The sequence below is a fragment of the Podarcis muralis genome, chromosome 4, assembly GCF_964188315.1.
Source record: "Podarcis muralis chromosome 4, rPodMur119.hap1.1, whole genome shotgun sequence".
NCBI lineage: Eukaryota > Metazoa > Chordata > Lepidosauria > Squamata > Lacertidae > Podarcis > Podarcis muralis.
The window spans coordinates 74,820,174-74,836,763 of record NC_135658.1 but is presented as its reverse complement, the minus strand read 5'-3'; the positions used below and the strand labels follow the sequence as shown (position 1 = coordinate 74,836,763).

Sequence of the window (16,590 nt, the reverse complement as noted above, 5' to 3'; positions counted from 1 at the left end):
GTGGCCGAGAGCCTATCTTCAAACATTACCTTCCATGAGATCACTGGCTGGCCTTAGGTAAGCCACAATTTCTGTCTTAGCTCCACATCTGAAATACAGGCATAATGAGACTGCAGGGTGGTTCTAAAGATTTATGAGGCAGTTCAAGGCACTTAAAAACCCAAAGTGCTACATAAATGCTAAGTATTTACAATTGTCATTGGGAAAGGTCGAATGCTGTCTGTGGTGCCAAACTTGCATTGAAACCAGGGTTCGCACAACAATTACAGGAGCAAGTATTTATGCATTTTGAACCAGTGCTTGATGATTTGGTAACACCACTGGCCTACTCGAAGGTAGGGGGCGTGTAGGAGAAATTCCAAGTCCGTGGGACAAATTTCAAAGCCAACTTTGTATGTGTTTTGCATGGGGGATAATATGCAGACCTGTATCTCCAATTTGATTTGCTCTGAACAAGCTTTGTAACAGCCCTGGTCTTCCACTTAGCATAGCAAAGCATGGGGGCTACAGCTCCTCGTTAAAGGTTGGCAGTATTGCTCCCAAGCTTGTACGCCTACAAGGTTTGTAAAAATGTGTCAAGAGTTGGGTATGAATTAAGCGGTTGTTTGATCTTTTGCTACAGAGTCCATCAATCAACACCCCCCTTCTAAGTTTATTCCGTTTGTGGCAACTACCCTTCTAATGCCCCTGATTTTTGTCCGCCAAATGATCCTATTATTGCCGAGAAACCAAAGTGTTGTTTTCCTCCTTTTACCTAGCAGTCCAACTGGGCTTACCCGCCCGCTCCCCAGCAAATGCAACCTAATCTTCCACAGTATATTGAACATGTTGATTCTGGGGTGGGTGGGTGGGAGAGAGAACACGAATCAGCCAAAAGCAGGGGGCGTAATACAGAGATCGTGTGGCAAAACCACCACCAAAAGTCTCCCCTTACTCATTGGAAATAAGAAAAGAAAAAAACCCTGCCCTGCAAATGTAAGTTAACTTAATCCAAAATTTCTTTATATCCCTGGCCATTCTACAAAGCCTTTCAAATTCAGTCACATTCCCGGAAGATCAGATTTGTGCGTCACTTGTATTACGGTGTAGCTATTTGCTAAGGTTTTAATATACTATTGTGAATGTTTATAAGCCTTAAAAATAGCTGATTAGGATGACAGCCAGCAGGTTTGATTTCTTGCTTTTATTAGACTTTGCTAGGAATGATTACAATTTTGGTAAGTGAATGATGTCAGTAGTAATTAGTTTACCAAAGGAGAAATGATGCCCCAACTCCTTATTCCCAGTCCGCTGTGTGGTTGCCAATTTCTGTTTCTGTGCTCGTGGAACCTGCAACTTTGGCCCTACAGCCAGCCATGTTTCCATTAACCATTGACAGTACTTGCAGTACAATTTATTTTTTTGAGCTAGGTTTTGGTTTTGTTAATCTTGCTGCTATATTTGAAAACCTAACTGGGTCATGTTAACCGTGCCTTTCATCAATGTTCTATGTGCCACAGCTGCCCATGTAATATTTGAAATAAATATTTTGAAAAAGCGTTATTGAATTCTTAACCTAGTGAAAATAAGGAACTCTGTACAGAACAGCTTTCGGATCGGAGCTTTTTTTGATATACCACTTTACCATTTGGGTTCTCTCTAAACCCTCTTTTTCCAAGACTACTTTAGAAAGGTGCATACCAGGGGTGGGTAACATGTGGCCTGAAGCCCAAATTCTGTCCAACTGCAGGTACAATGGTACCTTGGTACTCAAACAATTTGGCTCCTGAACAAATCGGCTCCCGAACACCACAAACCCGGAATTAAGTGTTCCAGTTTGTGAACATTTTTCGGAAGCCGAACGTCCGACGTGGCTTCCACTTGAGTGCAGCCAATCGGAAGCCACGCTTTGGTTTCTGAACGTTTTGGAAGTTAAATGGAATTCTGGAATGGATTCCGTTCAACTTCCAAGGTACGACTGTACTTTGAAAACTGTTTATTACTTTGCCGTCTACACAGAAGAAAGCCTACTGAATCCAATTGGGTTTACTCCCAGGTAAAGGGATAGAACAGTAGCCAAAGAAAGTACTTCCACTAGCACAAGGAACTACCTCCCTCACTTTCCATGACTGCTTATATATGTTTTCAGGAGAGAGGGGAAGTTCAATTGTGCAAGCAGGAAATTGTTCAGCTAGCAGAAGTACTGTAGGAAACTGTGCTTTGTAATACAAAGCTGTTTACAAATAGCAAAGTCAATGCCTTTTCAATGTTGCACACAGTTGTTCTTAAAAAATATTTATTACAGTAATGTACAACTTTTCCATTAGGAAGGGACTGCAAGAGAATACAGAATCACTATAAGTCTGCAGTTGTAAATACATTTTTTAAAAACCAAAACTTTGTACACACTGATCTACAGTGAAGAATAAGTTATTTACAGTAATTTACAGCAGCATCTCACCTTTGCTGACAGTAGTACAAGAGGCAAGAACAAGCAATCCATTATAAAGGCTGCAGTTTATTTCACTCTGTACGTATAGAAAACACAAAGCATTTTTGTGAAATTCCATCCCATCGCTAATGAAACCACATAGAGCAGGATGAGAAGTGCAAACGGGTAGAGAAGGATGACTGTGTTCTTCAGGAACGGCAAAGCTGAAAGTAGGAGAGAGTTTCAAAAGTGAGAAAGCATGCAATTTTCTGAAGGTGCCAATGGCAAGGAACATCACAATCATCTTAATATTGACAGTCCTCAACAAAAAATTCATGCCTAAAATAACTACTGTTTCTAGTAAACGCATGCCTCTCCCATCCTTTACAGAAAAGAAAAACTTGAATCAGGTGGCTAAGATGTGGCCTTCCCTGATGTCATTGAATTATTAACTCCCAGCATCCCCAGGCAGCATAGGCAGAGGATGAAAAGAGCTGTAGTCCTGCAAGATATAATAAGGCTACCAGATGTCCCCATTGCCCAGGGACAGTCCCTGGATTTGCGAATAAGTCCCCGGACACATTCCATCCCGGGAACGTCCCCAGATTTCCCTGGGAAACGTAGCAGCAGCAGTCTCAGGAGCCCGGAGCAGTTGGCTCTGGCTGGCTTCAGGAGCTGCTCGGAAGTCCCCATATGATGGTGGTGCAGGGGCTCTAAGATGCAGCTTCCGGGCTGCCTCCACCTTCCCTGACCCCTGCAACTAAGCTGTGAAGGGAGGCTTCATGCTGCCTATTGGAGCAGCCTCCCAACTACTACTTGCGTGCAAGCAGGAGAGGGGTGGGGATCTCTCAGCTGTGAAGGGAGGCTTCAAGCTGCCTATCAGCACTTGCGTGCAAGCAGGAATGGTATTGGGGCTGCTCCGATGGGAAAGGAGGCATTGCGCTGCCCGAGCCTCGTTACCACCCAGGCTCATGGAGAAAGGAGATAGAAGCCTCAGAGGAAGGGGAAACATGGTGGTTGAGGTCAAGGCGGTGGCCGCCCCTCTGCCACCACCATTGCTGCAGCATCAACGTCCCAAACGTGTAGTATTTATTTTATTTAAAGTGTCCCCGGATTCATGGAAAAAAATCTGGTAACCTTAAGATATAAGGCACAGCCACATGTCCTCCCGCCATTCTTAAACTTCATCTCTTTGGAATCTGGCTTGTTCATAAATATATAACCCAAAGGATTGCACAACTGGCCCTGTGGCATTTTGACCTTGTTTCTTGAGCAACAGCAACTACACCCCAACCATGCTGCATCACAAATCCATGTTTGAAATTGAATGAAAGTCCAGAATTTCACTGCCTGTTGCCCAACTGATACTGCCAACTCTATCCTAGGCAGCAATAGCAAACTCGCTCTCCCCGTATGGGTTCTGCACCATGCACATGAAAAACAGGGTAGAGAAAGGCAGGTTTGCAGAATGCAAAAAATACTAAAGAAATCCCCTAAGGGGGAAACCCTCCCCCCTCCAAAAAAACACACACACACACACAAAACAAACAAACACAGAAGGCACATTCTCACCCACAGGGACAAAAGCATGCATAGCTGCAAGCCAGTATAGCTTCTGTTAGCTCCACATTTGCAAGCGCAGTACTTTCACAAAGGGATGTAGAGTAATGTGGCAGGTCAGTTAAAGCCACTACATATTACACAGCATTTCAAGTAACGATGCTGTGCAAAGCTTGTAGAGTTGCTGTCAGAGTGAGCCCTCCCCTGATGCTTATCATAAAGTTTACTCATAGTGAAACAGGGATTTAGCAAAAAAGGACTGGGAAGAAGGCACTATTCTTGTTGCTAACTAGGTTGCAAAGGTTTTGATACTTACCACTGTACCCTAGAAATGTCACGTAGATGTAATAACCAATTGCAGTCAGCCAGAAAGTATTCCCAACGAAATAGCCAATAAATGAATTCAATAAAATTACGTCTGCAAGAGAGAAAATGGAAGTTTCTTAACCTAGTGAACTTCTGCTCACTGAAGGTCCCAAAAAGGGTGCTGTGTACCATTGGGGTGTTGCCTCCAGCAGGATACAGAAACAGGCTGGAGCTCACTGTGGAAATGCTGCTATGGCACACTTTAGAGAAGGTCCAGCTGCTGGCCAAGTCCTTTGACAGGCTAACCTTGCCTGAAGCCACCTCCAAACTCACATAAGCAGGGCCTAAGCATTTGCCTGCCCTCAAGAGGAGGCAACTGAACACACCAAGGGTCAGGTCAAAGAGCAACTGCTTCAGCAGAAACACCATGTGGCCGTCTCCCCACTCCTCCCAGACCAGCACTGAGCATGGCTGTGAGGGAACCCAATCCGGAAGACTCCTCAGGGGAAAAAAAAAGTCTGGTTGTGGTACTAAACCGTGACATGAAGTAATGCCAGGTTTGCAAACTCTCACTGTCAAAAAAGAAGGGGCAGAAAAACAACCAGCCACCACCAACTGCCACCAGGCTAGACTGAAGCAGCTCTGAGAGACGGCTTTCCCACTGAGTTGGTAGGGAGCAGCCTCTGAGTAGAGCCCCCCCCCAACTCAGCTTGTGAATACCACCCCCCACTAGGCCAGGAAACAGGGGAAGGAAAGGGAGGGAGAAAACAGAAATGGGGAAAAAAATACCTCTCTTAAAAAGAAACAAGAGGCAGCAACTGGTCAGGAACAGCCCAGCCCATGGACAACCTCTTGGTCTCGAAGGTAGGGAGTGCCTCCTCCAGAAGAAGAAAATTGCAAGATTTTGCCTCTCTGATCCTGCAGGATCCACCATTGCTATAGGGTGTGGTGCCCCCCAGGATCCTCCAGGTGAATTACAGTGTCAGCACAAAGCAAGAGAAGGCAAAAAATGCTTCAAGTCAGGAAAGGGAAGGTTTACTTACAATGGATGAAGAACAGCTGTATGAAATGTAAGATGACGAGAAGTGGATAAAAAGCATTCAGATGAACATCAAAGGCATATCCCCACTCTACATCACAGTCTCTGTTCGGGTGCTTTGTCAAGTACTTATTGGAGATAAACCTTGAGGGGGGGGGAGAGAGAATTTGGAACAGACATGTTAAAAAATAGTATGCAAACTTTGACAGTTTCAACTTTTTGGCAAAATTGCAGCCTAGAAAAATTAATCCTTGTTATTTTCCATTTGTCATATTCTGAAGAACACAAATGCATTTATGGACTTACAGGGCTCTGGTAAGGATTACTGAAAAAACTACAACATAGGAAATGTTTTTGATTCCCTAGAAGCCAGCTAAACAAATGTACATGTCAGTAAAATGACTGCGGAACCAGGGCAAGAGGGGAAAGGTTCTTCCCCTATCCTATAACCAATGCAATATGGCCTGGTATATACTAACTCTGAATGTACTGTCCTTGTAATTCTGTAGTCCTAGCCCCTTGCACATTTTCTCTCTCACTGCAATGCACAAATATTTTAAAGATGAAAATGTTGATTAACATGGCAGCCAATGTAACAGCTGCAGTGAGTAGTTTTTCATCTCCACGGCTACCTTCAGAGACATACCCTGATATTTAAGTACATAACAGCCCAGCATTACTTATACATTGAGTATTTTCTTTTTGCCAGATTTTGAACTGAAACCTTCTGCTGGAACAGCACTACACATCTAGCCCAGAGATGAGAAACGTGTCTACTTAAACCCTTCTTTCTTACAAGTAGACAAGCTTAGGACTGTGGCTGAAGGTTCCAGCAATCATATTCTATACAGCAAGATTTAAACATGTCAAAAAAACACATCCAACTCTACTTGGGTTGTTTTAAAGACTTACCACATGAAAGTTGCAATTAGAAGGCCAACTCCTACGCAGTCTATAAAGATGACCCAGAGCAGCAGCTTTATCATTTCAACAAAACCCAAGCCCAACACAAAGCCGAATCCTATAGTGGATACTGAAGGAGGAAGACGAACAGCAGAGACAGAGGATTAACTCTTGACATGCAAGTAGGTTGAAACAATACCCATTTGCTCTTAGATTTTCTTTCACTTAATTTTACTGGAACAGTACTTGTAGCATGTTTAGTGCTGTGCTGTTTTAAGGCTTACAGCGTAAAATTGTTGAATATATGGCTACAACTAGAATTTGCAAGAGTAAAATGTGTGGGCTGAGTTCACTACATTTACACAAATAAAGCAAGAAACGGGCAACTATGTGATCCATGGCACATGTTTGTGTAGGATGTGGGACATCAATACAAATAAAGTTAAACCTTTCTGTTCATAAAAAAGCCAATCACGCATTGTTGCACAGTGCAGAAATAAACAAATCCACAATGTAAGTTCTTAGATGGCAGAATTTCTGCCTGTCTCATAATTTTTATCACTTAGGGCAGGCATAGGCAAACTCGGCCCTCCAGATGTTTTGGAACTACAACTCCCATCATTCCTAGCTAACAGAACCAGTGGTCAGGGATGATGCGAGTTGTAGTCCCAAAACATCTGGAGGGCCGAGTCTGCCTATGCCTGACTTAGGGCTTGTCATTCTTTGTCACATGCCAGGGATCACAGAACTGAGAATTTTAATACCATGCAATGCACAGAACAGATTTGCTGTGGACTGGAGGATGAAGTAACTGAAGCCAAAATGTGAGGGAATCTTTATCAGTGTGGATGCGGCAGATATTGCAACAATAGTTTATTCACTGCTTATTGTTTTCATGGATGAGGCGCAAGAGGGAATGTGTAGGAACACATGTTCCCCACTGAATGAAATCATATAAGCATGGGTTTTACACAGAAAAAGCTACAGCAGTACAAATGATGTATTTTTCTGGAGCAAGCCCAGCTCTGGTCAACTATTCCTTGTACGGTATTCAATAAATTTCTCAGGCACTCACCGCAGAGCCAGATACTCAGCAATACAAGGAAAGCTGGGTCATCTCTTGCCCACTGGTCTTTCGTTTGTTTCCTGTAATGGAAGTTCCTGTACACTTTCTGTGGTGAAGTGAATAGATACAGCATCTGCCACAGAGCAAACTCAAAGTCCATATGCCGAAAGTGAAGGAGTCTCCTCAAGTATTTGTAGCGCTTGAACCCTGCTGTGTGCCTGGCTGCCTCCCTAGAGTTTAAAGAGCCGTTGTCATGGTCTAGGGAATTAAGAGACGTGGTAGGCAACATCTTGCTGAAAGGGAAAGAAAAGAGACCAATGGGTTTTAAGAAACAAACAAAATAAAGGTGCAAGTTATCACATTTAGGTTACAATCCTTAAACACACATATCACAGAGTGAACACTAAGGAACAAATTGGGGATTGCTGCCAAATAAACATAGGAGAATTTTGCCGTAAAGCATGTCACAGGCAAGGTGAGTGTAATAACAGCTGAGCAATAATAATAATAATTGGGAACGACTTCCAATGGAGGTCTTTTGAAGCTAAACTGCTGACATGCTCCCTTGGAATCTAGTGGATCTTACCGCCCTCTGAGCAGGCTTGGAATGACACACCCTTGTCACATGACCCCACTTTGTTACCCTACCTGAAAACAATGCATTGTGACTGTGATGCAATGTCTTAACAGTGGACACAGCTCATATCAAGTTCAAGATCTCTCAGTAACTGCACAAACTTGGGCACCTGCAATCTCCTTTGGTCTCTTAGAAGAGCAAGGACATGGATGCAATCATGACCATATTCCTTCCTTCCTTAGTCCCAGAGGGCTTCGTGAGCACATAATTCAACACTTGGCAACTGCAAGTGTTTTCTACCCACAATAGGCTAAAAGTCTGTTCAAAATAGAGGAGGCATCAATGTGGCTAGTTATCGTGGTATAGCAGTGGATGAAGAAAGTTGGCAGAAGCAAGCAGAAGGAAATGGAGCAGGTGAGCAGAACTGGGATGAGCAGCTGCCCTTCAATAATCTGTACAACTACTAAAGAGCTTGCTTTCAAGTAATGCTGCAATCACAGAACAACCATTGGCACCGACTGGACATCCAAGTAGAGATACTTAAGATCACAGACTGTTTCCTTAAATCCATTTTGTCCTGTTGCCACTGTTAACAGCTTGTTGCAACCCTGACTCTGTGGCTGTTACATACATGCAAGCAGCAGGGCTGTCAGGGCAGGACTTTAGGGCAGATGTTCAGGACTTCATCCAGCAGAGTGAGCCAGAGAGCCTCCAAATGTGTCAGGGCTGGCTTATCACAGTTTGAAATATATGATACAGTACACATCATCATTTAAAGATAACTTTCCTCCTTTGTGGAAGTCCTGACTATTCTCCTTTTAGGCTTTCACCTCCATTAAATGCTCTTCCATACAAATAAATTCCTTCCACACAAAAAAACTGGGGTGGAGTCTTTCTTCCCACCATCTAGGCCTAGTTCAGATGCAGCAAGAACCCCACAGCTCATGGTTGCAGCCACAAGCCTTAGTCTTGCATACTCCTCTGGTATCAAACACATTTTCCATTTCACTGAAAATGAGACCTAAGCAAGGACCAGATCCTGCACCATGACTTCATGAAGCACCCCTAAAGGCTTCACCACCAAGCTTCACAGTCTCCGCCATATGCATTTCTCAAATGCCAAGCAACTCTGGTGCGTTAGAATTTAAAATGAACAAGGATGAAAGTTCCAGCATCACACTGACAAGAAAAAAAGCAAACAAGCAACAAGCTAGCTACTATCCCCGCCCCCCATGACTTACAATACAACAGGCATATCCAACTCCCAAGAGACTGTGATCTACTCCCAGTATAAAAAAAAACTGGCAGTGATCTACCCATTGTCATTGGAGGGAGGAGGAGCGTGCATGCGTAGGGTGGATGGATTGCCCAGAGTTGTTGAGCTTTTTAAGGGGAGGATTGCAAAGAGTTTTTTTAGCTTCCTCACCATATCTTTTTGGGCATGATAAAGATCCCACAATCTACCAGGAGCAGCCGGGGATCTACTGGTAGATCGCGATCTACTGGTTGAACATCCCTGCAATACAAGATTCCCAAATGGCTAGTGAGGGCTGGGAATGGAGAAAGCTCAGTGGACATGGATGTGGAAGGAAAGCGAGCCAGTCAAGGAGACTGGACAGGTAATAAAAGGCAGAGAACGAACGTTTGCATAGATGGTGAAAGAGGAGGAGGAGGATTATTTATTATTTATACCCCGCCCATCTGGCTGGGTACAGAACAGAAATAGCTAAGAAAAGACGTAACAGCCCGTATTTTGAGAATATGCCACCCAGCCAGCTGACTGGGTGCGGTTTGTTTAGAGTGGATACAGTCAGGGAAAAGGCAGCTGGTCACTTTTAGCAAAAACCCAACGAGTTTCAAGCAGCCTGTCCCACCCCACCCCACCTGGTGTGTCGGTGGCTGGGTGGGTATGGATAATTTCACACGACCTCAAGTGCCCCCTCGTTAACCCTGGCTCGACACGGGTGTAGGGGGTGCGTGTGAATGGGGGGAGCAGGTGCTGCTGAGGGAGGGGCCAGAAGGAGGACGCGGAACCTGAGCGCTCCAGAACCCCGAGCGAGAAAACTCACGGAACGTTCGGCGGCCGCTTCCGCCCCGCGCAGCACTGCGGCTCCCGGACCCGACGTCCTGCGTCCCTCACGCGATGCGGGGGAGGGAGCGGAAGGGAGAGGGGCGCGCGCCTCTCCTCCCCACCCTCCAACAGGAGCTCGCCTTCTGCCGCCTATCAGCCGCCGCCGCTGCCAACTCACAGCAGCTGATCTGCGTGTTTTCCTCAGTAACTTCCGGCAAAAGGGACCCTCCCCAAGGCGCAGGCGCGCCGAGGTGTATGACGGGTAGGCCCCGCCCAAAACGGATGGTAGAGAGGATGACGGTTAGACGTCGGTTGTGCACACAGAACTTTAACAAAAAAAGTGTAGAGCATCCCCTCACTTTACATTCTGTGCTTGAGCAATTTCTTTCCCCTTCCCCTGCGTAGAAATGGACGGCAAACAGCAAGACTTTTAAACGAAGCCGTGGTTGGGCAGGATGGTCTCAAGGACAGATGGATCATGGATAGTTTCGTTGAGAATCCTGGGGATCCCTTCCAACCCTGACATTCTATAATTCTTCCTCCTTCCTTACAAATTGTTGCAGCAAAGACACGAGTCGCTGCCGTAAACATATCAACCTTCGACCCAAGAGGAGATGCGACCTTTGGTAGAAGAGAAACTTCTTCCTTTTGCTGCTGCTGCTTTGTTTGTGTGGGTGTGCCACTGGCAAGTCACCTCTAGTCTAAAAAAAAGGACAGCTCTATTAAATGTACTTGCTCTATGTTAGAAAAATGGCTCCTCGGAGGGGAAACAGGAAGTGACGTATGGTTCCCTGCGACCTTTCAGTAACTCCCTGCGCAGGTGAGAAGGGTCGGCCAAGATGGCGGCCGCCACCGCTGCTGGGGCTGCGGTGGGCAGCGGCTGGGGCTGCTGAAGGCGCCGCCAGTCGAGAGACAACACCGAGAAGCGGCGACAGGCGGAAACCGGCCGCCACGATGCCCAAGTACTACGAGGATAAAGAGAAGGATTTCCGCGCCTGCGCAGGGGTGCGCGAGGACCTGAGGACTTGCCTGCTGGAGAGCGACTGTGTCATCCAGGTACATACCCTCCAACATTTCTCCGATGAAAATAGGGACACCTTGGTCCATAAAATAAATAAATAAATAAATAAATAAATAAATAATTTTATTATTTATACCCCGCTTATCTAACTGGGTTGCCCCAGCCACTCTGTGCAGCTATATAAAAACATCACGACTTAAAATGTCTTCTGAAGGTTGTGCAATTACTTATCTCCTTGGCTCTTGGGTTGTATAACTGCAGGGCTTTTTTTTTCCAGAGCGAGAGCTCACCAGAATTGAGTTCTGGCACCTCTCAGATGGACACCGTTGACATTATAAGAGAACAAGGGAGGTGTTCATTGTGAGTTCCAGCATCCCTTTTAAAAAATAAAATAAATAAAATAAATAAAAAAGCACTGCATAGCTCCATACTCTCCAACATTTCTCTGATGGAAATAGGGGAGTCCTAAGGAAAAGTGGGACGTTCTGGGATCGAATCAAAAACCAGGAATGCATCTGTAAATCTAGGACTGTCCCTGGAAAATAGGGGCACTTGGAGGGTCTGCAGGTAGAGAATGGCTTCAGAGACTGGCCTACCGTTAGTTCAGATGAGATTGAGAAAATTGGTTGTAAAACTCTTGTCGTCAGGGGAAATACCCCGTTTCTTGCTGGCTTTCAATGTGCTGTGAAGACCTTTTTGATTCCACAAGGTTTCATTTGGGTCCTGCTGAGCCCTACCTAGTTGCTTTTAAAAACATTTTCCTGCTGTAGTCTCTTGTGTTCTTTTAAATTGTTTGTTTCTGTTGTTTTTAATCAGGTTGCAACCTGCCTTGGGAAGATTTTATATTTGATACAACTTGTGTGCCTGCTGAATAAATATGCTGGCTGCTCACTTTAGTATCTTTTATGACAGGAAGGGAAAGGGCCCAAACTGTGCTTGAAGGAAGGCCATTGCAAAGGATTACTAGTTTCATTTTTTGAATGCAAAAGATCATTGGTGAGTAAGTGAATTGTACTGCAAGTTGTGGTCACGTTTAAAAATATGTACCATAGGATGTTACATATAAGACACAATTGAAATATTTTTAATTGTTATGGGTTTTCTGGAGGCCAAATTCCCCTAAATTCCTGGGTGTCAGATCCTCCCCATAATTTCTGCATGCAGTAAAACTTAGAATTAATCAGAGTTTGATTAAACTTTGCCGAAAACAGAAACCCCGTGGATTTAGTTATGCTAACAATCCAAGCCAGCTCTGCAGAGCTAACTAAATCGGCCATGAGCAGGAGGCAAAGGCTAGTGATGGCCCATCAAGAAAACCATCAGAGGGCAAGACTGCCAGGCAAGGGTATTGGGACCCCTTCTCTGCTGGGTGCTAGTGGGCAGAGGCAAAAGCCAGGTTTAGGGTTTCAGTTTTGAATGACTAGGCTTTGGGGAGGTCCTTGGAGTTTTGCCCCTCCATCTCACTGCCAACTGCCTCCATGTGAGCTGGGGATACGCAGGCTGTAAGAGACACAGAGGATGGCTTTTGCTCACCTTTGAATCCAGTGCTGCCCTTAAGGGGGAAGCCAGACCCTCGTAGGATGTGAGTGCTCTGCAATCCCTTCATCTAGGTGCAAGTTGTATATATGTGCAAATAAAACCATACATTAAAAAAACAGCAGTCTCAGTTGTGCCTCATTGTCCCAAAAGGGAACGCAGACCCAGGTAAGCACACCTGCAGCCACTTGGGAATATTGCACCACTTGTGGAGATTGGGGTGGTGTTGTAACAATATCAATGATGTTGCAAATTTGTTATTGCTTGGAAGTGTTGCTTTGTTTTATTTACAGTAGCATTACTGTTCCACTGATCATGAAAGGTAACAGTTAAAATAAAAGCCATGGGATATTTAGTGTGACAGTTTAGGTAAATATTAGGTCTAAATATACGTACAGAAATTTATTGAGGAAAAGTTAACCATATTTTAAAATAAATAAAAGAAGCATGATGTCCTGGCCCTCGCTGCCAGAAGAAGAATACGAACTCCCAGTTCGGTTTCTGCCAAAGATTTTAACACATGCATCAAATTGGTACATAGGTAAGGCACAGGAAGGTGCAGCAGGTACATAAGAGGTATAGACACATGGTAATGCTCAAGACATTGATCTAACAACCAACATGCCTTCTGTATCTTCTTTTTGAAGAGCAGGGCAGGGACAGCTCAGCATAGCAGCCAGCCAGAGTCCAGGGATGGGCAAGCATCCAGGCACTCTTGAATGGGTTGGGTGTGCAATATTTGTTTGCATAGGTGCTGGCATCTCCATGTCCTTGGAGAAGGGTTGGCATTGGTGTCAGCTCAGCATCCAATTTACTCTCACTCATCTGCCTAGGAGGTGGCATCTCTACACTGACCGCTTAGTAACTTTTTATACTATAAGCCAAAACATTCTTGTAGAAGCTTGAACTTCTTGCCTGGCTGCTTGGGCTCATAATCCAATGATATAAATCATTTAATTGGACTGCATTTGGAATGTCTTAATTGGAGGCTAGTTCAACACCATAGGAATTGATCTGCACTGTCTGTCAAGTCTCTATGCTATAAAAAAATTATCCAGAGTTTTGAAGCTGGGTGTTGTCAGTAGGTTGAAGACACTCAGCTGTTTATTTATTTCAGCATCCATGAGTGGTAGTCTTGGCCCTAAATTCAGCCGTGTCTGGATACTATGGGATAGTGGGTGAGGTTAAACAAATGCAAGTTAAATCCAGACAAGGTGGGGGTGATGCTGGTGGGCAAATCCAGTGCTTTTGGGAGACTTGGTATTTATATCTTCTTTGAGTACACACTGCACTGAAGCCTCTTCAGAGCCTTAGAGTTCTGGAAAAACAGGTAGTGTCAGTGACAAGGTGTGCCTTTTATCAAGTGCATCTGTTGTGCAGCTGACCCATTTTAGAGCAGGGAAACCTCACCATGCTAATTTGTGCTTTCATAAGTTTGAGGATTGACTGCTGTGAATGTTTTAATATGGCACTTCACTTGATTTTCTGTTTTTCTAAGACTACCAGCATGAAACAACACACGTTATATATACCTCCTCTCTCTATACTCCCCCTTTCCAGTTAAGATCTTTTTATCAGCACCTGCTTTCTTCATCTTCATTATATGTGGTAAAATTATCAACAGCTAGGGATCCTCATAGTGTAGTTACCTCAATTGCAGTGACTTCCTGAGGCTGGTGAGACTAGTTCCTACCTTCCTTATGGCCTTAAAAGGGGATACAATATGTGCTTAATTGGGGGTGGCATGATGGCTGTCCAAAGGAAATCCCTATTTATTATTTTTCTTTTTTACTGCTGAGCTTATTGTTTTCATTGTGTTCATTTTATTTGGTGGGTTTTAAATTGCATTTTTATCTTAAATCTGGGAATGATGGCATAGAACAATTTAAAATAAACTAAGGGTCATAACTTTTTAATGGTTCTGTCTCTTGTATCTTTTTATAAGGCACCATTAAAACTGGTAGTTGTAGTATTAGTGTTAATGGTTGTAATATAAAACTTGTTTTTTCTTAAAAGCTGGATAACAGAGCAAGATTCAGAGGAAGAAAGGGATACTGAAGACTCTCCATTACAAAGCAGCAAGCAGGGGCAATCTTGGATGCACTGACACCTTGAGATTAAAGACTGGAATGAAGAAATTACCTTCTGCATTTCCCTAAACTCTGTTTCACTTCTATGGAAATTATTTGTGTTCTAAGTACTGAATGCCTGAAGCTGCTAAATGCTAGAACTACTACAGTGAAAATAAAATCTGGCCATTTGTGGTGATCACATTTTAAATGAAATGTATTGCATCTTCATAAGCACTTTAGAGTCCTTCACCTGAAATGCTTCATTTTGGGATTACTTCCTTTTGGGGTTCAATGGTTGGATAAGTTTTGTCTCCCAAGTTATAAAGTATTTTTGTACTAGCCTTTCTTTTTGGTATTCTGCAGTGATACAGAGGTTGTCAGCTAGCTTCACATAAGGGATAGGTATTCTGATCTAGGTGTGGAACCAGTGTCATAACCATGCTGCAATGCTGCCTCTGAAAACAGTTTGGAAACTTCAACTGGTGCAGAATTCAGCAGCCAGGTTGCTCACTGGGGCAACACGGTTTGAGCATATAATACGAATCCTGGCACAACAAATTTATTTCCGGGCCCAATCCAAAGTGCTGGTTTTGACCTATAAAACCTTAAACAACTCAGGACCCCCAATTATCTCAAGGACTGCCACTCCCTATATGAACATACCAGACCCTGCAGTCCTCATCTGAGGCCCTGCATGTCTCGCTTCCATGAGAGGTCTAAAGGGTAGCAGAACGAGAACAGGCCTTTTCTGCAGTGCCTCCCCATTTGTTGAATGCTTTCCCCAGGGTGGCGAAAATATTCCTCTTCACCAAGGCCTTTGACTGTTTAAACAGTCTATGGCCTTTTAAATGTGTTGGGGGTGGTTATTGGGGTTTTAATTTTTGTTACTATGTTTTGTGTTTTTATACTGTAAATGGCCCTGTGATCTTTGGATGAAGGGTGGTGTATAAATTTAATAAATAATGATTATGCTCAACCAAGCCAAGTCCTGTGGAACTAGCTGTATCTCTGCAGATGGGGATGTGTATATGCATGCAGACTCCTAGAAATAATACCACCAGAGAAACTGCCAAGATTTGGATGTTAACTGTTATGACAGTATGTAGTCCAATTTGATTTCTGCCTCACAGAGCATAGAAGTAATCGCAAGCCTGCACATTCCAGATATCAACTGGTATTATTCCATTGGCAATAGTTTCATAACTAGGACATTTTGATGTTGCTTTTTAAATTTTCCCTTTCCGGCAAGCGTGCTTCCATTATGTACAGTATTGGAATTGAAGATCACAATTCTTTTACTATCTGTCTTGAACACAGTTACTGTATTCAGTAAAGAACTCCAACATCATTCTTGGTACCTTGATAGCTAGCAAGTTTGTGGTGACATGAGCTTTATTTTTAAAATGTGTGTCCAAGGTGACATACGAAAACATTAAAATGATAAAAGGTTCATCATAAGGTGCATGAACATTGTGTTCAGCAAGCTTTCTAACAAAAATACTCTTTTGTAAAAATAAATAAAAATGCTGAGCAGAGCAATTCTAAATGGGATCAGGAACAACTTTCACTGACTTACATCTGCCGTATGAAACCTTAAGATGTGGAAATGAAATGAGTTCCCCACTTACCACACATTGGGAAGCAAGCCTGGTTTTTTAAAGGTAGGTGCAGGTGTGTGTATTTCATTTAATGCAATGGTCTCTTACATTAGAGAAAGGCAAAGGTGCATGCTCAGTTAATGTGCTTTTTTTGGAAGTACATTTGTTTATTAACACCCCCCCCCCATTTCACACATGCACACCCCAAAGTTTTAATTCTTCCTCTGCCCGGATGCTCAATATCTCTGAAGTGCATAGTGCTGTCTTGAATAAAGTACCTCATCTGTGAGGGGAGGTGCATCTGAGAACTCTTGCATGGATGCCGTCTAGACCTGGCAATTTGTCCGATGGTAATTCGTCTCTTAAACCTACATTTTTACCTGCCATCTCCACTTATCTGCCTTGTTAGAACCGTGACAGACGTGAGTCAC

The 16,590-nt window shown here is 43.8% G+C and overlaps 2 protein-coding genes across 2 annotated transcripts; one reads left to right on the top strand and one right to left on the bottom strand.

Moving 5' to 3' along the window:
- Positions 1–2,258: 2,258 nt before the first annotated feature.
- Positions 2,259–10,156, bottom strand: UNC50 (unc-50 inner nuclear membrane RNA binding protein). Its single transcript, XM_028727866.2, has 6 exons — positions 9,931–10,156; positions 7,294–7,577; positions 6,228–6,348; positions 5,320–5,459; positions 4,287–4,388; positions 2,259–2,634 (listed from the first exon to the last, which is right to left on the bottom strand). The coding sequence occupies exons 2-6, from the start codon at positions 7,571–7,573 to the stop codon at positions 2,498–2,500; spliced, it is 780 nt and encodes a 259-aa protein (XP_028583699.1). The 5' UTR covers positions 7,574–7,577; positions 9,931–10,156; the 3' UTR covers positions 2,259–2,497.
- Positions 10,157–10,738: 582 nt separating this feature from the next.
- COA5 (cytochrome c oxidase assembly factor 5) lies at positions 10,739–15,541 on the top strand. Its single transcript, XM_028727868.2, has 3 exons — positions 10,739–10,988; positions 11,866–11,949; positions 14,506–15,541. Exons 1-3 carry the CDS (start codon positions 10,887–10,889, stop codon positions 14,545–14,547), a joined length of 228 nt encoding a protein of 75 aa, XP_028583701.2. The 5' UTR covers positions 10,739–10,886; the 3' UTR covers positions 14,548–15,541.
- The last annotated feature ends 1,049 nt before the right edge of the window (positions 15,542–16,590 follow it).